At 42.0% G+C, this 20,405-nt stretch overlaps 1 protein-coding gene across 1 annotated transcript in view; it reads right to left on the minus strand.

Moving 5' to 3' along the window:
• The window catches only part of LOC124594234 (galactoside 2-alpha-L-fucosyltransferase SEC1-like), a 50,438-nt gene that overhangs the window by 1,818 nt on the left and 28,215 nt on the right, over window positions 1–20,405 (minus strand). The window contains exon 5 of the mRNA XM_047132599.1: window positions 8,478–8,702. Within this exon, the coding sequence (XP_046988555.1) occupies window positions 8,478–8,702 (225 nt within the window). The remainder of the gene's footprint in view (window positions 1–8,477; window positions 8,703–20,405) is intronic.

Here is a 20,405-nt window from a genome sequence, read left to right on the forward strand (position 1 = left end):
ATGGCTATTGTTAATGACTACGGTTACCGGTAATCAAACAATCATTGCATTATTTAATGGGGTGGTTAATTGTACTGCCTCTTGCACTGGGACAGTTTAGACTACACTTTTAGAATGTAAGTGGTAGTACTAATCTAGTGTTACAATCCAATTTTCCTTTATACCAATGACGCAAAACATTATGTCCACTGGAATTAAATTTTCACTCTGCAGCAATGTTTGTGCTGATATGAAACTTCCTGGGAGATTAAAACTGTGTGCCGGACCGAGAATCGAATTCGGGGCCTTTGCCTTTCGTGAGCAAGTGCTCTACCATCTGAGCTACCCAGGCACGACTCACGACCCATACTCACAGCTTTAATTCCGCCATTACCTAGTCTCCTACGTTCCAAACTTCACAAAAGCTCTCCTGCAGACATTGCAGAAATAGCACTCCTGGAAGAAAGAAATGCAAAGGTACCTAGTTCGAGCCATGGTCCGGCACACAGTTTTAATCTGCGAGGAGTTTCATTACGTCCACTGCTTACCGTGACACTGAATACCGCATGGTGGCATTGCAGGCTCGTGGCGCGTTGAGGAAAGTACGCAGGGTGAATCACCTAAAACTTCCAGCGCAAATATTTCAAAAATGAAAGTTCTATTGACGTGCAGTTTTCACAGAATGTATTGGTAGTCAAGGCTCATACTGTTAGCCAATAAACGGACTGTAATAATATATACGTAGGAAGTATATTTTTTGTGCAGATATGCGCAATTTTAAATGGAGCAATACCTATTGACATGAATAAAGTAAAGTAGGGTAAATTAGTATGTCAGTGGTGTTAACCGCAGGATTCCAGTGCAAGCCATTTACGAGAATTCGTATTTTGAACTGTTTCCATATTGACACTAGTTTGTGCCATTCAACTTGCATAGCTGCTAGGTACGAAGTTGTTATGTTTGCTTACAGTGTGCTTGTGTGTTCCTTGCATGCATTGCAACGTGTAGTAAGTTAATGTGTGTCAGTCCAAGGAGTAGGTCGTGAGTGGACGATGGGATTTACAATGCGGAAAAAGCTAACATGCGCACGGTGAAGGGAGAGTAGAGGAAGAACGCTGTTCATTCCTGTGCGGTGTATGTGGCAAGACATCCCAAGAGATGTCAACCATCTCGACAATTATTTATGAATCTCTTCAATCAGTTACGTGGAAATGTTAGTGTAACACGTAGAGAACGTAACAGAAGGAAACAAGTTGCGACAGAAGACAGGAAAGTTAATGTTCCTGCTGCTATTGCAGGTGATCCGCACGTTAGCTCCTGCGCAATCGCACGAGGAAGTGGCATGAGTAAGGCAAGGGTCCTATGCGTTCTTCATTGACATAGGTTCCTTCCGTATCACATCTCTCTCCATCAAGTACGACATGGAAATGATTATGAGAATGGTGTTAACTCCTGTACATGGACATTAAGGCAGGATACTCCAGATGTACCACGTATCTTGTTTAGTGACGAAGCCAGATTTACCAATTACGGCCACGTAATCTTCCGAAACATGACTATTAGTTTGTTGACAATCTCCGTTGGCTTCGTCAGGTGGAATGCCAGCGTCCATTGAGAATAAACTTGTGGGGTGGGACAGCGAAGCATCAGTTCATAAGCCTGTTTTTCATAGTCGAAACATTGAATGACCACAAGTATTGCAGCCTTCTATCAGACCATCTTCCGTGTATACTAGAACATGTTGCTCTACAGACTAGGAGGAACCTAACGTATCAACATGATGGCTGTCCAGCCCATAGTGCACGAGGTACTACTGCATTTCTTCAAGAATTGTTTCCAAACCGTTGGATTGGATGCAGAGGACCTATGCCTTGGCTGGCCCATTCCCTGGTTTTGGCGCCTATAGACTTTTTTTCTGTGAGGAACGCTGAAAGACGCTGTCTACAACGGCTTACCAACTACACCCGATGATATGCAAGTACTTACTACTGCAGCCTACGCGGACATCTCCGTTGAAATGCTAGCATGTGTGCAGCAGTCGATCCATACCACACTGGAAGCGAGCACTGCCGCTGTCGGTGGTCATTCTGAACACAAGCTGTGCCGGTCAGTTGTCTCGTTACTGGTCAGAATCCACATAACTAGTGCCTGCATTTGTGTTGTTCTTTAGTGTCTGCTACCACAGGTATTGTACAAGTGTCACGTGGGAACTTTTCAAAGAACGATATCTCGTAAATGACTCGCACTAGAATTCTGCAACAAACACCACTGACTTTCTAATTTAACCTGGTTTTAGTTTGTTGATGTCAATAGGCATTGTTCCATTTAAATATTATTACGGTCTGTTGTTTGGCTAAAACTCAAACCCCTGACTACGGATATGTCCGAAAGAACAGACACCTAATGTGATCCAGCGGCTATACACATACTTATTCAAAGGATTCTAATGACATTAGCCGCATATGGGCATTGAAATAAAGCAATGGTATCACGTGAAAATTTGTGTCAAACCGGGACTCGAACCCAGATCTCTTGCTTAACACGAGCGATTTGCTTTAACTGCTTCGGCCACCCGATCACTCGTCACAGCCGATCCAAATTCCGAGCCTGTTACACACTACTAGCGTAGCGTCACCTACCAATGGTCCCCTTACTCGCCATTTCGGATTCCTGCAAGACATCGGGTTTGGTGTGCATCTGCACTGAAAGAATGGATCTTTGGTCATCGCACTGTATTGATATATACATATATGTAGTGTCTGCCTTTCTGGACGTGTCCGAACCAACTAAACCCCACTGAAGCTTCCATCTCTGCGGTGGTTGGAATCTTGACTTTTTTGTATCATAAAGTAAAAGACGTAAAAATGTGAGGGCTCTGCTGTATTCATCTGAACAAACAAACCCTACTGAACCCCCTTGTGATGAACTTGAATGTTGGTCGTGTGGAAGTTAAAATCTACCTAAAACTTGTCAATGACTATTGATGAAGAAAGAAGAATGGAAGCATGTTTAATATGTAGCAATTCTGTGACCCAACAACAGAAATGTGTGTATGTAGTGGGTCTGTTTGCTTGTGATATGATTCCAATCACAGCTGTAGGCGCCGGGAGTTCGTGGGAAGGGAAGGTGTATTGTTTCGACAGAAAGAGGTCTCTCTGGAAACTTCTCGTTAGCTGTTTGTCAGCAGATGACATGGCATACCTGCCTAAGCTTTAGGCTGTCCACTTGGACACAGGAAATGTTAATATCTGGAGAAGCACTGAGGTAGTGCGGAACAAGTACACCAAATACGCCTCTAGAAAACAGCAAGGCGAAGGGAACCCGGCCAATGGTGAATGAACTTTCCCATGTCCAGAAGTACATGACGGTCAAACTCGAAAATTCCGATCGCAACTTGTTTGTCGGGCAATTTGTTTGGTCGAATTAGAAAATTGTACCAAAATGACATTGTGAAATCTATGACTTTGTACTGAAAATCCCCAATGCCTGAAGAACGAAGAACCGATGAGTATTAGACACGGAGAAAGAAGGTCAACGGCAGGAGACGACTTTAACACTGAGATCTGTTAGGTTGGAGCCTTGGAGAAGATTGCTGTGCGCATAGAGAGCTGTTCTGTTAGACTGCTAGAGGAGTCAAGATATATCACTAGCTGCTGCTGCTCATATATGATAGTTTTCACAATGTCTGCCTCTGCCACCTTGTCTGTTGACGACATCCTGATGGTCCAAAAGTTACCGCGCAGAAGGAGGCAGTATGCCGCAGCTGAACTGATTTCCCGAGATCTTCACCTTTCTCTTCAGTAATCTTCGGCATTTTCGCAAGCCTTGTCCTAGTACAGAATTTGTAACCTCTTATAACATGTGTCTCTGGTGTTAACTAGACAAAATGTGCAGGAATAATCTTGCTCACTGAGCTGTGGTCAATATTTTTCTTCCTTATTTAATTATCTATTGTAAAGGTTTTCTCATGGCGTTTATGCTTCATTCCATTGGCTCTGTACATGTACTTGGAAACCATAATATTCCACAGCCTGATATGCCATTTTTCTAAACTGCATTTCTATCACCTCTATTTCAAAATCCTGTTTTAATTGGCTCGTAGTATACAGTTAGGTCAATGAATTAAGTGACCGTCTTAAGTGTAAATAATTCCATACATATTAATTATCCTGTTAATGTAGCCATCGGTGTACACTTTATCGAAATGGAATATGTTTTTCTCAAAGGAAGACATAAGATTTTGGGGCCGAGCATTGAGCAAAGATATCAAGTGAGTGAGAATTTGGTGGAACTCCAGGCCTAAAGATAAAACACGGGAGGATATAAAATATAGACTGATAATAGCAAATAAGGCAAAGACAAATATGTTGAAATATAATATAAATTTAAACGTTAGTATATTTTTTTCTGAAGGTACTTCTCTGGAGTGTAGCCTTGTACAGAAATGGAACGTGACTGATAAACAGTTCACTCACAAAGGGAATAGAAGATTTCGAAATGTGGTGCTTCAGAGGAGTTCTTAAAATTAGATCAGTCGATCGTAAAACTAATGAACAAATACTGAGTCTGAGAATGGACGTTTGGAGCACATCATTGTGTGGCAGTGAATCTTGGAAGTGGCAAAAGCAGAAAAGAACAGAGTAGAAACATTTGTGATGTGTTTATGTAGAAGAATGTTGACAATTACGTTGGTTCATAAGATAAAAAATCAGGAGGTTTCCTGCACAATCGGCAAGGAGAGGAATATGTTGAAAACACCCACAAGAAGATGAGACAGGATGGTAGGACTCATCTAAAGAGATGTGGTTCAAAATGACTCTGAGCACTATGGGACTTAACATCTGAGGTTATCAGTCCCCTTGAACTTAGAACTACTTAAACCTAACTAACCTAAGGACATCACACACATCCATGCCCGATGCAGGATTCTAACCTGCGACCGTAGCGGTCGCGCTTCCAGACTGAAGCGCGTAGAACCGCTCGGCCACAACGGTCGGAAAGAGATTGGGGAATAACTTCCAAGGTACTTGGCGAACAACATCAAACCAGTCAGAAGCGTGATGACTAAACAAACTGGAAACAAAACTAAAAATAAAAGCAGATGCTAAATGAGGAGAAAGGAAATATGGGGAACAACTTCACTAAAGAAAGGAATCAGTTGACAAGGAACGTCCACAAGAATCAAAGAATCGTCAGCTTCATAGTGAAGACAGGTCTGGAGGGTGAAAACTGTAGAGGGAGACCGAAGCTTGATTACAACAAGCAAGTTCAACTGCACTTAGGTTGTAGTAATTCTGCAGAAATGGATTGCACAGGACAGGCTAACTTGGAGATCTGCATCTGAACAGGCTCCAGGCTGAAGGCCACACAACATCATCATCATCATCATCATCATCATCTTCATCATCACCACCACCACCAACAACAACAACACAACAATAGTAGCAAATGCAAATCTTGACTTATGCACTATTTAGTACATGGTTGGACTCTTTGAAAAAATTCGCAATTTGTATGAGGAAACTACTGAAAATATTGGCCATATTGTCTGCAGAATATGGACGCCAGTGACAGTACCACACTTGTTGCGACTCACTGGAAACATCTTTCTTGTGTGTCTGTGAGGTGATCTGTACTCGTATGTGTACCACAGCGAGGAAGCGTAAGTCGGACAAAATGTTCAAATGTGTGTGAATTCCTAGGAGACCAAACTGCTGAGGTCAGCGGTTCCTAGACTTACACACTACTTAAACTAATTTATACTAAGAACAACACACACACCCTTGCCCGAGGGAGGACTCGAATCCGGCGGGAGGGGCCGCGCAATGCGTGACATAGCGCCTTAGACCGCGAGGCCATCCGCGCGGCTAAGTCGGACAAATGCGCGTATTAGGCTGTGGTCACAGTGGCTCCGATATAGCTGGATTCCGTCGACGACCGACATCGGCCGGAGTTGGCCGACCATTTCAAAATAGAACGCCACTGCGCGCGAGGCCACACTGTAATCGATCTTATCTCCCAAACATACAGGCTACGGACGACAATCGGCGAAATTCAAAACAGTTGGTTTACTGCGGTCAAATCGATCGGCGTTCTCCCTCTCGAAACATGGAGCGTGAGAAACAGGTAAGTTTAGTACAAGAAAGAGTGAGTTTTGGCATCCTAAGGGTGAAAATAAAATAATCGGGATATAGTTTGGAACCTGTGGACTGAAGTCGCAGGTTTATTCGAAACCTCAAATAAGCAAAATCTTTATCAGAAATTTTAGGCATAGATTATAACCTCAAAAATTAATTTGTTGAAGTGAAAAGGATGGCGTACCTCATATGCTTATAGCTACTGTACTGGATCTTTTTTGTGGTAGGTTGTTATTTGTTGTCTACAAATTTTTATTACTGCTTATTGGCGTTTTATGCCAGGAGCGTAGTGGTTCTGTCAATATGAAGTGGTTTTCGAATGTGATATACGGCATGTATTTCCACTTTTAAGTGCTTTAGGTTGTCAGAGTACCTATGCTACATTTTATACTTGTCTTTCACTCGTGTGCTAGATGACAGTCATTGAAGGTTAACTGACTATATCTGCGCAACTTCAAACAAATACAGCGAAACTTACTTTTCAAGGTCACCACGAATTATCTCGGGTATGTAATAGAACGTTTCTCCCGTCATCTCATATACTCGTAAAACTTGTCTTGTTACTACGATAACTGTGGTCAGAGTATATAGTACTCGCCACGTTCTTTGCGAGACAAGAAAGTTCATTCATATGCATTCGACGTCTCTTTAATAGCAGAAGCCGCTACACAGCGCTCGTATGCAAGCCCTAAGAGGTCAAAATCTAACCTATTTCATATATAGAATAGATTCTAACCTAACCTCCTTGACCCTGCCAAAAACTAACTGTGGAGATCGGACGCACTATGACCACGCTGTCGGCCGATGTTATCGGGCGATCTCTGGCGACGGTGTCCGACGACCGTTGTCGGTGCCACTGTGAACGCTGCCTGAAGCCGTCGGACCGTGCATCCGTGCATCCGAACGTTGGGCGTTGAGCGTGCCGAGTTTCTGACGCCATAGCGTGGAATAGCACGCTCGGGAGTCTTTCGGAACGTGCATGTCAGATATTCTGAGCGTGCGTCTGAGCGTTGACCAATGAGATGGCACAACGCCACCTACGTCACAAGCACGCCATCTGCCTTCAGTATTGAGTTGTGAGGCGCCATATTGGCATTTCAAGCCTATATGTATATATTCCGTTTCTGAGCACCAGCAAATTGAGAGTCACTGGAAAACACGTTGTTAACCGTGTGATTCGTTCCAATAAAATAATCAGAAACACCATATTCGTGGCAAAAGAATTATTGTAACTTGCGTATTACGAGAGTAGGCTATTTGAAGGCAGCGACACACTGAAGATCCACCCAAAACGTATTGTTCTTGGAACAATTTGTTATAATTAAATTTCAATTAGTAACATATCTAAGGTTTTCAGCAAGGCGTATCATAACATAATTAGACAGTTAGGTTGTGATGTTGGTTTAGTCGCCGGCACGGTAGCTCAGCGTGTTCAGTCAGAGGTTAATTGCCCTCTGTAATAAAAAAAAAAAAAACTGTGTTCATGGATCAATGACGAACTAAAAAAGGTGTCTTGCGACGTCCGCCCCGAGCAGATGAAATGAACGAAAACGAACAAAATGGTATTAAATAAAAAAAAGGCATAATGTGTAGAGTCACTGAGCAGTGAAGAAATTTATGGTGGGGCAGTGGTTCGCGTCTTGACCCTTCCAAATTTTTTTCCTAACATTCGCGTTTTTTATTAGGTTCTGATACTTTATTATGAGTTTAATATAAGCATATAGTATAATATTTGATGTTATGTTAATGTAAGTTTAATTAAATTATGATTATTTATTTATTTATTTTTTTTTTTTTAGGGGTTACTTTGTTGGATTGGCTTAAGCTATAGGACAGCTTGCGCTACTTGTATAAAGATATTTTGCTCCTTTTTCTTTTACGCCTCGTAATCCACATGTTGCAAAGATTCTGCTTCTGCGTAGGAACAGTGATCAAGTGAGACTGACCTTGGGGTTTTACTAAAATGTGGGAATGATGAAATAATGTTTATCTTATGCAGAGAATATTCCAAATTTGTAACGCACTGTTTGTAATGGAACTTTTATAAGCCTGTGTCCTTGTTGATTGGACATGTTACTTTCCTTTTCGTGGACGCTGGAGGAAATGTGCGTTTTAATAGAGCTAGCGTGGGAATTTTAAGCGCGCCCGTTGAGTAAACAGTGTGATTACGAACTAGAAGCATCCCTCAACTACCGCTGGAGTGCGTTGCGATCGCGTATACCCTGTTGGGGGCCCACGTACCGTATGCACAAGTCACATCGTTTCTGAGCGTTCAGCAGCACTTTGAACTTGGCACGCTCAACGTTAACGTTCGACAGCGCAGTCCGTGTGCTTTAGGAAAGCTGCGCCGCGACCACTCACGTGGGCGTCCGCCCTGAGTGCGGGCAGCAGACGGCGCCGGCACCACCTGGGGTCGTCGCTGGTGACCAGGAAGGCGACGCCGGCGCACCTGGCAGGCAGCGCCCTCAGCATCTCGGCCGCCGCAGCGCGGTAGTACTCGACGCCCGCCTCCTCCCATCTGGGGTACAGTTTTCGCATGTACGGTCCGTAGTCTGTCCTCCGCACGTGGACACCGACAGTGCACACCTGTGAACACGTCGTGAAATAAAGTCTGCGCTACTGTGCCAGGGAGATTACGTCGACTACATCCCATAATCCTCGAGGTGCCAGACTACACCGGGCACCACAGCACACATCGAATTAAGTTTTGTAAACTCGAGTGCGGCAAGATGCCTGACCGACAAGGAAGGAGGCAATGGGAATTATCTGTCCCGCCTGATATTTGGAATGCAGACTATTTTATTTGTTACAGAATTCCTGTGCATTTGTAGGCAAGATTGCTTACGATTCTTCTAAAGTGGAAGTTACCAAAAACACCAACCAGGCGTGTGTGCAAGTGGTGCATGAATAATGATTGTAGAAAAGTTAACGTTTTACGATCGTGGCCTGTACCAGCTGCAATGTTACTTACACTTTCTGTCTAATCTGACCATATTGATATTTAATCGTGATTTTACCTAAGGATAAGACTGAGTCAGTGCCACAGACAAGTATAAAGATCGAGAGCAGTAGTCAAGCAACAAACAAAACCGGAGATATACACAAATCAAAAGAAGTTTTCATCACCTCGGTTCCGAGAGTTTCGAAACCTGTACAGGAAATTGAAATAGAGATCAACATAAACATCATTTCTGCCCTTTTGATTGCTCATGAAAATCACGCTTTGCATGTTTTGCCACCATACAGCGAGACCTTCAGAGGTGGTGGTCATGATTGCTATACACAACCGTACCTCTAATGCCCAGTAGCACGTCCTATTGCACTGATGTATGCCTGTATTCGTCCTAGCATACTATACACAAGTTCATCAAGGCACTTTTGGTCCAGATTTTGTCCCACTCTTCAGCGGCGATTCAGCGTAGATCCCTCAGAGTGGTTGGTGGATCGCGTCGTTCACAAACAGCCCTTTTCAATCTAACCAAGGCATGTGCGATAGGGTTCATGTCCGGAGGACATGCTGGCCGGTAGTCGAGCGATGTCGTTATCCTGAAGGAAGTCATTCACAAGATGTGCACGATGAGGGCGCGAATTGTCGTCCATCAAGTCGAATGCCTCACCAATATGCTGCCGATATGGTTGCACTACCGGTCAGAGGATGGCATTCACGTATAGTACAGCCGTTACGGCTCCTTCCATGACGGCCAGCGGCATACGTCGGGCCTCACATAATGCCACCCAAAAACAGCAGGGAACCTCCACTTTGCTGCACTCGCTGGACAGTGTGTCTAAGGCGTTCCGCCTGATCGGGTTGCCTCCAAACACGTCTCCAACGATTGTCTGGTTGAAGTCATATGCGACACTCATAGATGAAGAGAACGTGATGCCAATTCTGAGCGGTCCATTCGGCATGTTGTTGGGCCCATCTGTACCGCGCTGCATGGTGTCGTGGTTGCAAAGATGGACCTCGCCATGGACGTCGGGAGTGAAGTTGCGCATCATGCAGCCTATTGCGCACAGTTTTAGTCGTAACATGACGTCCTGTGGCTGCACGAAAAGCATTATTCAACTTGGTGGCGTTGCTGTCAGGGTTCCTCCGAGTCATAAAATCCGTAGGTAGCTGTCATCCACTGCAGTAGTAGCCCTTGGGCGGCCTGAGCGAGGCATGTCATCGACAGTTCCTGTCTATATCTTCTTCATGTTCGAACAACAACGCTTTGGTTCACTCCGAGACCCCTGGACACTTCCCTTGTTGAGAGCCGTTCTTTGCAAAACGCAACAATGCGGACGCGATCGAACCGTGGTATTGACCGTCTAGGCATAGTTGAACTACAGACAACTGGTGGAATGATTGGAACTGATCGGCTGTCGACACCCTCCGTCGAATAGGCGCTGCTCATACATGGTTGTTTACATCTTTGGGAGGGTTCAGTGACACCTCTGAACAGTCAAAGGGACCGTGTCTGTGACACAATGTCCACAATCAACGTCTATCTTCAGGAGTTTTGGGAACCGGGGTGATGCAAAACTTTTTTTTATGTATGTATTTTTACCCAATCTCTATGTAAATGACCAGCCGCCAGTCTAAATAAGAGACAGTTAATTCTTATAACTGTCCTTAAATTAAAATTATTATACTTTACTGTTAGTAAAGAATATTACAAGCAGGTATACATGTAAATGCATGATATATGGAAATTAAGAATAACCAATGGTGATATTGCGTTATTGACACTAAAAAAGAAATTTTCAGAGACATAAAAGATTCGTTCGTCGATCTGGAATAAATGCATAAGTTTAGAAGTGCAATGCTATTATCAAACCATATGTCCTACTCAGTTCAATGACACTTCTTAGTAGCTTGTACCATTTGCCGATGAGTTGCATACACTTTTGAGCAATAACCATTTTTTCACTCAGTGCTAATGATGTCGAGAACGAACAACAGTGATACAACGCCATTGCAATCTAGACCAGAAAAACATGACACAAAGATTTTGTTAAGCCATCAATCTTATGACTGATTTGATGCGGCCCACAAACTCTTTTCCTGTGGCAACCTTTTCATCTCACAATAGCAACTGTTGCATATGTCTTCAATTATTTGTTGGATTTCTTCCAATCTCTGTCTTCCTCTACAGTATTTGCCCTCTACAGATCCCTCTAGTACTGTAGAAGTTAATCCCTGACGTTTAATACACGTCATCTCATACTGTCCATTCTTTTTGTCCGTGTTTTCCATATATTCCTTTACTCGCTGATTCTGCGGTGAGCCTCCTTATTTCTTATTTTTAACCTTCATATCTCGAATGCTTCGATTCTCGTCTGTTCCGGTTTTCCCTTAGTCCATGTTTCACTAGTTACAGTACTGTGTTGCAGACGTACTCGTACATTCTCAGAAATTTCTCTCCCAAATTGAGGCATATATTTGCTACTAGCTGACTTATCTTAGCCAGGAATACCCATGTTTTCAATGATAGTCTGCCCCGTCCATCTTGGGTTACTTTGCTGGCTAAGAAGCAGAATTCCTTAACATGTGCTTCGTGATCCTCACTTGTTATTTTAAGCTTCTCGCTGTTCTCATTTCTGCTACTTCTCATTACATTCGTCTTTCTCCGATTTACTCTCAATCCATTGTCTATACTCATTAGACTGTTCATTTCATTCAGCAGATCACGTAATTCTTCACTTTCACTCAGGATAGCAATGTCATCAGCGAATCTTCCTTTCACCCTGAATTTTAATCCCACTCTTGAACCTTTTTTTTTATTTCCGTCATTGTTTTCTTCAATGTACAGTTTGAATAGTACTGACAAAAAACTACATCCCTGCCTTACACCATTTTTAATGCGAGCACTTCGTTCTTAGTCTTCCACTCGTATTCTTCCTCCTTGATTCTTGTGCATATTGTTTATTTCACGCCTTTCCCTACAGTTTCAACCTATTGTTGTCAGAATTTCGAACATTTTGCACCATTTGACATTGTCGAACGACTATTCCAGGTCGACAGATCCTATGAAAGTGTCTTGATTTTTCTTCGGTCTTGCTTTCATTATCAACGGCGACAACTTCGGAATTGCCTCTCTGGTGCTTTACCTTTCTTAAACCCACACTGATCGTCATCTAACAGACTCTCAGTTTTCTTTTCCATTCTCCTGTCTATTATTCCTGTCAGCAACTTGGATCCATGAGCTCTTAAGCTGATTGTGCGGTAATTCTCGCACTTGTCGGCTCTTGCTGTCTTCGGAATTGTCTGGAAGATGTTTTCCGAATATTGCCAGTCTCATGCATACTACACAGCAACGTGAAAAGTCGTCCGTTGACACTTCCCCTACAGATTTTAGAAATTCAGATGCAATGTTATGAATCCCTTCTGCCTTATTTGATCTTAAGTCACCCAAAGCTCTTTTAAACTCGGACTCTAATGCTGGATCCCCTATCTCTTCCATGTCGACTCCTATTTCTTCTACTGTCACGTTATCAGACAAGCCCTCCCCCTCAATGAGGTCTTATTTCATTTCCAAGTGACTTGTATTTCTGTATTCTTGAATTCCCCTGAACATTTTTGTACTTCCTTCTTTCGTCAATCAGCTGAAGTTTTTCTTCTGTTACCCAAGGTTTCTTCACAGTTACCTTCTTTGTACCTATGTTTTTCTTTTCAACTTCTGTGATTGCCCTTTTTAGAGATGTCCATTCATTTTCAACTGAACTGCGTACTGAGCTATTCATTATCACAGTATCTATAACCTCAGAGAACTTTAGGCGTATCTCTTCATTCCTTAGTATTTCCATGTCCCACTTCTTTGCCGTTTGATTCTTCCTGACTAGTCTCTTAAATGTCAGCCTATTTTTCATCATTGTGATCAGAGTGATGTCTGCTCCTGGGTACGCCTTACAATCCAATATCTCATTTCGGAACCTCTGCCTGACCATGATGTAATCTCACTGGAATCTCCTCGTATCTCCCTACCTTTTCCAAGTATACTTCCTTTGCTTGTGATTCTTGAACAGAGTATTCGCCATTACTAGCTGATATTTATTTCAGAAGTCAATTAGTCTTTCTCCTGTCTGGTTCCTGCTACAAGCCTATATTCTCTCGTAAGGCTTTCTTCTACTCCCTCCGCTACAGCCCCATGCTCCCTTTACACATTAAATTACCCATTCAATATCGTCACATACATTCTCTACTTCTTCATCCTCTGGTTTGCGACGTTGGTTAGCCTTTCATTGGATATTCAATCTTTTTCTCATGGTCACCGATTCCTTGTCAGTCCCCTCCGGAGATCCGAATGGGGGAGTAGTCCGGAATCCGTTGGCAGTTACAGGTCACATGTCCTGTGGCTTCTCATTAAGTGGCTTTAAAACAGTAGTTTCCTTTGTCTTCACGCCGTTGATCACTGCTGATTCTTCCGCCTTTTAGGGGCAGTTTCCCAACCCAAGGACAAAAGAGTGGCCTGAATCTCTGTCCGCTTCTCCGCTCTCTTTGACAAGGCCGTTGGCAGATCGAGGGTGTCTTCTTATGCTGGGAATCTTAGACCGCCATTGCTGATTATTTTTATTCAAAATTTAAGTTGTGGTGGTGTTCAAGCCTGGGACCGATGACATTTTGATTACTAGTCAAAGACGCTACCATTAGACCATAGTTACCTCCCCCCCCCCCCCCCCCCCCCAACCACATACACACACATTTTCATATAGTGAACTTACAACAGCAGAATCTATAGGTTTGAATCTGTTAGTGATTCATTATTTTATTTATCAGAAGACTGAATTACATCATAGGAACTGTTACCATTACTAAATTGTTTGAAATATGTGTCCTTCATCGGAAACATTAATATAATACGTTCTCATTGCATTTAAAGACCACATAAAGTGCTTCATATAGCTAATACGATTCGGTTAAAAACTGGTTTGTGAAAGTAATTAGTACATTAACAAACCTCACGAAATTTTATTAATGCCCACAGGTAAATTTAAGCACAAAAATGACAACAGCACATTTAACAGGCAAAAAATAGCTAAGTACAGCTGAGGACAGAACAAGTACAGCAATGGTAAGCGTCAATAAGAGAGACTTGTCACTGTTTAACCGGAATACATAATTTAGATGTTATATTCTAAATGAAAATTCAATACAGACGTCGCTCTGACATTCCTGTGTTTCAGATGACGTGCTGTGTTAATACAGACTTCTGACTGATTTCTGTTGGCAGCCACAGGAGATACATAATGTAAAAGAAAGGTATCTTAAGATATATAATCTAAGCAACAACACAATCTAATGTCAACGTATTACTAACGCACATAAAATTTATGTCTATATATTTCAGAAACAATAAAAGGATGCTATAACTGTGGTGAAACAAGTTAGAGGATTAAATAAAACAAAAACAAAATATCAAAAAAGTTGTAAAAATATGTTTAAACGTTCTGTATACGGCATCAAAATCCATTCTTTTTAAAAATTCACTTCCTGATTCTCCATTTGGAATAGTACTGTACTTATGTCCATCTGGAGTATTTCAGTTGGTCTGATGTTTCTCCATAAGAGACTTTGAATTTTCGTTATCAACTTAAGATTATTCATATATGAATACAATTTTCCTTTGTGAATATTTTCTATCTGTCTTTTGTAAATTACTGATGATTAGGTAGGATACTTGTAGCACTTAATCATATGACGTTTTTCAGTTAAAAGTGGTGAGACCAATATTCATACATAAAATTGACTATTAATTTATTCCAATGATATCTCATCTAGCTACCTAGAAACATATTTCGCTTCACAAATATGTTAGATGATTCACAGAATACTTCATCGCTGAGATGGGAAACAAAGAGCCACGAGGGTGTCGATGCTAAATGAAAACGCAAGAGATGGGTAATTTACTGTGGCGAATCCGGAGCGGACTGGGTAGGCAGATACAGCTGACATCTGCATAAACCAATCGCTGTACAACGCAATGAGTCTGAAGGCTAGCGTCCAAAACATGGAAATAAGCTGTGATACTAAGGAGCAATACATTGACTTCAGTAGAATATCTCACAAAGAAAAAATTAGGAAGTGTGATAAATCTGTATTGCCAGGGATGGACGTCCGCTGTTAGGTTGTCACATTTACTTTGGCTACTTCTAGTGGTATCTAGTATAGTATTTGGCAGAACAAACTGTCCAGTATAACAGATAATTTTAAAACTAGGGCAGCCACAGCTAAAATAGTTACACATGATTGATTGACAATTCATGTAATACAATAGGTGTTTAAACACAGGTTTTAAAACTATTAAAATATAGAACTCAATGATAAGTCCAATAGTCCGCTGAAGCTGTATTTATTGAAGTCGATTAGAGACTCCCGCACAGCCGGTCTCTCAACTCTTCTGGTGTTGCGAAATCGGTTGTGTGGGTCTCTAATCTACTTAAATAAATACAGATACAGCGTACTATTGGACTTTTCATTGAGTTTTATGTTTTAATAGTTTTAAAACCTGTGTTTAAACACCTATTGTATTACACGAATTTTCAATCAGCCATGACCAGTATAACCTGCTCCTTGTCTGAAATTTGTAACTGTGCGCCTAGCTCCAGCATCCGCTCCTTCGGCTCCGAACTGTCAACTGTCAGGTTTCTGGTTGCTTGGAGACATCACACTTAGAAAACGCTTGTTTCAGCCCAGCAATCTCTACAGCGAGCAGAACGCGTTATGTGTCTTGCCTTTGATCTAATAATGCTGATTTATTTCTCAGACACGTTGCCTTCTTTTATACCATCTGAGTGGAAGTAAGGGGAAGGCAGCCAGTCATCTCGCATTATACACTCAGAACTTAAGTGTACGACTGTGGAACCATGCACGTGAACAGCTGCTTACATCTTTGTACGCAACAAGACTTCGTAAGAAATTTCTGTTACGCCGGACCAAAAGCTACATGTCGAAAAGTCAGAGTGAAATAGAAACAAGGAAGAATTTTTGCTGAACATTGGTGAAAAAAATTATTACTTCAGAGATGGACTTCAAGGTTTCTTGTAGACATAGTTAGCTGGTCTGGTAAACCATGTTTCGTCATTATGCAACTAAATAGGTTATCGCACTTGCTTTCTCTCTCTCACATAGCGCTTGCATTCAAACAGTTGTTTACTCTGCACGAGTGATGCAAACGACCTGCAGTGCCACTAAGTTGCATGAGGTAGCTTTGTAGAGCACTACTGTAGAAACAATCCACTCAACTATGTTTTTCAGAGATCTACAGTTTTATGATTTTGCATAGTATGTAGAAATCACAGTCTGACGTTATAAGCCATAATTTATAAAACAGCATTAGTACATGTCTGTACAAGGTGCGTAATGCTCGCCATAGCTGTACATTACACGTGTATTCCGGATCGTTGCTAACGCTGAGTACAGAGAGACCAGTAACTTGACGTAGGTCGTAATGCGTACGCGATGCGATGCGATGTAGGTCGTCTGCACATGTCGAGCAAGCCACAGACTTACTCACTATACCCACAAACAAATACACTTACATATAAGCTAAGACTAGGTTACCATATTTTTATCCGGTAGTTGTTGTCCCCCAACTTAAATTCAAAATAAATCATATCCCCACATGTACAGGGTGACTACGTTAAACTTTCAAAACGCTGTAGAAGTAACACCACTGGTCAGAATGACGTCAAATTGCAACGGGATATTATCGGAGAGGAGGGGGGCGGGGGGTGAGGGGGAAGACGTATGGACGTATGGCAGAAGAAAAAAATAGTGTGAAAATTGATTAATAGATGGTGCTGTATGTGTCAGAATACGTAAATGAAAATACCTGCCATGAGCACGACCCACTGAAGTTGGCATAAACACGCCTGGTACACGGCTTTTCCGCCTGCGACGTTCGCCATGACTGTCTCAATCCAGCATCACGCTCTGCTTGTAAAGCTGTATCATAAGAATGGTGACTGTGCACACGTCGCTCTGCAGAAGTTCCTGACACTGAAGGATTTGAAAAAAGGCGTTGTCCGCTGACTGCCGTGGATCTGGAGAAAATGATTCGGAAATTCGAGAAGACGGGTTCTTTTAGTGTGCGACCTGGTAGAGGGAAGAAACGAACTGATTCGACGTCAGTGGAAGCAGTGGCCATAGCAATGCAGGAGGAGACGAGTGGTGATGTGCAAACGTGTAGTCCCCAGAGAATTGCCCGAACACTGGACATACTCGGGAGCACGGTGCGTAAAATCCTACGAAACTTCCTACTTTGTTATCCATTCAAAATTACCCACGTGCACGAGTCGCTTCCTGTTGACCTGCCAGCAAGAGAGAGACCTTTGTCTTAGAATTTCGTGCTCGCATGGAAATGGACAATGACGCTGTGGACAATTTTGTGGACAGACATAACCCACTTACATCTGACAAAATATGTCAGTACATAGAATTGTCGAATGTGGGCAACGGAAAAATCCACATGCAAATCAGCCAGTACCACTTCATCCTGAATAGGTCACTGTGTGGTGCGGGTTTACGGCATAATTTATCAAAATGGTTCAAATGGCTCTGAGCACTATGAGACTTAACATCTGAGGTCATCAGTCACCTAGAACGTAGAACTACTTAAACCTAACTAACCTAAGGACATCACACACATCCATGGCCGAGGCTGGATTCGAACCTGCGATCGTAGCGGTCGCGCGGTTCCAGACTGAAGAGCCTAGAACCGCTCCGCCACACCGGCCAGCGCATCATTTATTATAGGCCATATTTTTTCGAAGAGACAGGTGCTTCCAGTCCTGTTACCTGTACCGTCATTGGTAAGCCTTATGAGTGTCTATTCTGCAACCACCTCCTTCCATCTCTCCAACAGCGTGGATGCGTCTGGACGGGATCAATTTTATGGAAGGTGGCGCACCTCCGCATTTGCAAATCTAGTTAAGCAGCTGCTGAAGCGCCATTTCGGAAATGCTAGAATCATCAGCCATTTCCCTACAGCCTGGCCGTCCCGATCACCTGATCTTAATCCGTGTGACTTCTGGCTGTGGGGCTATCTGAAAGATGTTATGGTCAGTGTTCCGACTGCAAACTTGGCTGCATTGAAGGCACGCATTGCGCAACACATTTTGAACGTGACCCCGGAAAAACTTCGATCAGTTGCTGAACATGCTGCTTCCCGACTTCAAATTGTTGCAGAAAACGGTGGGCAGCATATTGAACATGTTTTGTGGCAGTCACACGGAAATTAATAATCCGATTTGATTTTGATTAACGCTTTTCATGCGGTTTTTGGCCTCAGGACAATTAAAAACCGATGTGAGTGATGCTTTCTATGAGGTTTTTGGCCTCAGAACAATTAAAATCTGATTTTTTCCATCCGATGAGATATGACCTTGCCGTGGTGGATGAGCTTACGTAACTAACAGTATCACACCTGTACACCCGTGCACACTGATTAGTACAGTTTGTTTAACGTCAGACGTACACCTTAGGCATTGTTGTATGATTCAATTGTCATTTGTAGTCGACCACTATTAAATTATGATGCTTACAGCTCCATGTATTGCTACATTTTGTAACTATTTATTTTTTTCTGCCATACGTTTTCCCCCTTCTCCGATAATATTCCGTTGCAATTTGACGTCATTCTAACCAGTGGTGTAATTTCTACAGCGGTTTGAAAGTTTAACTATAATTATAATCACCCTGTATATATATAGTCACTTCAGATGTAACACCCTTCTTATTTCGTGAACGGTTCTAGGTACCGAAAAGAGGTTTTCGACAAATGACAGTACGCTAAAGGGCATGAGGTTTTGGTATGTGATAAAGTGTTTTAGCTGTAGTATCGACTGAGATATTGAAACAAGTATGGTTTCTAAATGGAATTACACACTTTTTAACAGCATCCGAAAGCGCTTGATAGCACGACTGCAGTAATATAATTCTTGTTGATGTTGTGGTTGAAACTCATTACCAAAGAATCCGAGAAATGTAATAAAGGAGGAAAAAAATGTGGCCAGAGTCAGAGCTATAGTGGTGTAAACACCGCTAAGGAGAACGTTCTTCCGAGACTCTGTAGTCATATGCAGCAAGACGCACCTTTGCTACTAAGACAAAAACCTTATTTCCTATACAACTGACGTACAGAGTGAGCTACGACTTTTGTATATGGAAGTGCGGCATCTGCTAGCTTCTGGCACATCACATGGAGCAAATGTTTTCCAAACATCAAGAATACATCAATTAATACGATTACCGTACAAGCCAACAACAAAATTAATACTTTTTAAATTCTTTACCAAAAAGAGTCAAATACCTAAATTCACCGCACAGTAGAATACAGCAGCGCGCATACGACGCGTATTACAAAGTGGTATGCCATGTTGGCATGTAAAAACCATTAAATTTGAAACCGTACAATTCAGCAATAAAATTATTACCTTTTTCTCTACCAAAATAGTGAACTATTTAAAACACTGAACAGTAAAACACAACAGAACCACATGCGGCGTGTATTACGAAGTTGTATGCCATGTAGGCACGTAAAAATCATTAAATGTGAACAGCAACAACAGTATTATAAAACAAAACAATAGGAGAACTTTTTAAATCTTTACCAGAAACAGTCCAATACTTAAAATCATTAACCAGTAATGCACAGCAGCGCCACATATGGTGCGTATTACAAAGTTGTATGCAACGTGGGCACGTAAAAATCATTAAGGTTTGAAACCGTGCAAGTCAACAATAACATTTTTACTTTTTCAATCCGTTACAAAAACTCTCAACTATTTAAAACCACTGAACAGTAAAATAAAACAATAAAACTTACGGCGCGTATTACACAGCTGTATACCATGTGGGCACGTAAAAACCTCTAAAAATGAACAGCAACGTTAGTATTAATAGAAAACAATATATTATAAATCATCATCACTTCCGACCATTTACAGGCATAAACATTTTATCACACCAAACTTTATAAATTTCATGCAGATAAAACAACGTATTCATAATATGTTCCACGTAAAAACAAACATTAAATCACAAGTTTTCTTTTTTTCGAGGAACCAAAAACGTACTTGTCATCCAAAGGAAAACATAGCATAACCATACCCACTGGCGTGTAGGGTAGAAGTATAGTTGTAGGTGGCGGGGAAGGGGGGGGGGGGGGGACAGATGAAACCGTTGAGGTGGGACATATTATGAAAAAGTTGTTTTATCTCCACGGAATTTGTAAAGTTTGGTGTGATAAAATTTTTATGCTTGTAAATGGTCGGAAGTGACGAAGATCTTTGATCTCCTATTGTTTT

This window comes from Schistocerca americana, chromosome 2 (genome assembly GCF_021461395.2).
Source record: "Schistocerca americana isolate TAMUIC-IGC-003095 chromosome 2, iqSchAmer2.1, whole genome shotgun sequence".
NCBI classification, from domain to species: Eukaryota; Metazoa; Arthropoda; class Insecta; order Orthoptera; family Acrididae; genus Schistocerca; species Schistocerca americana.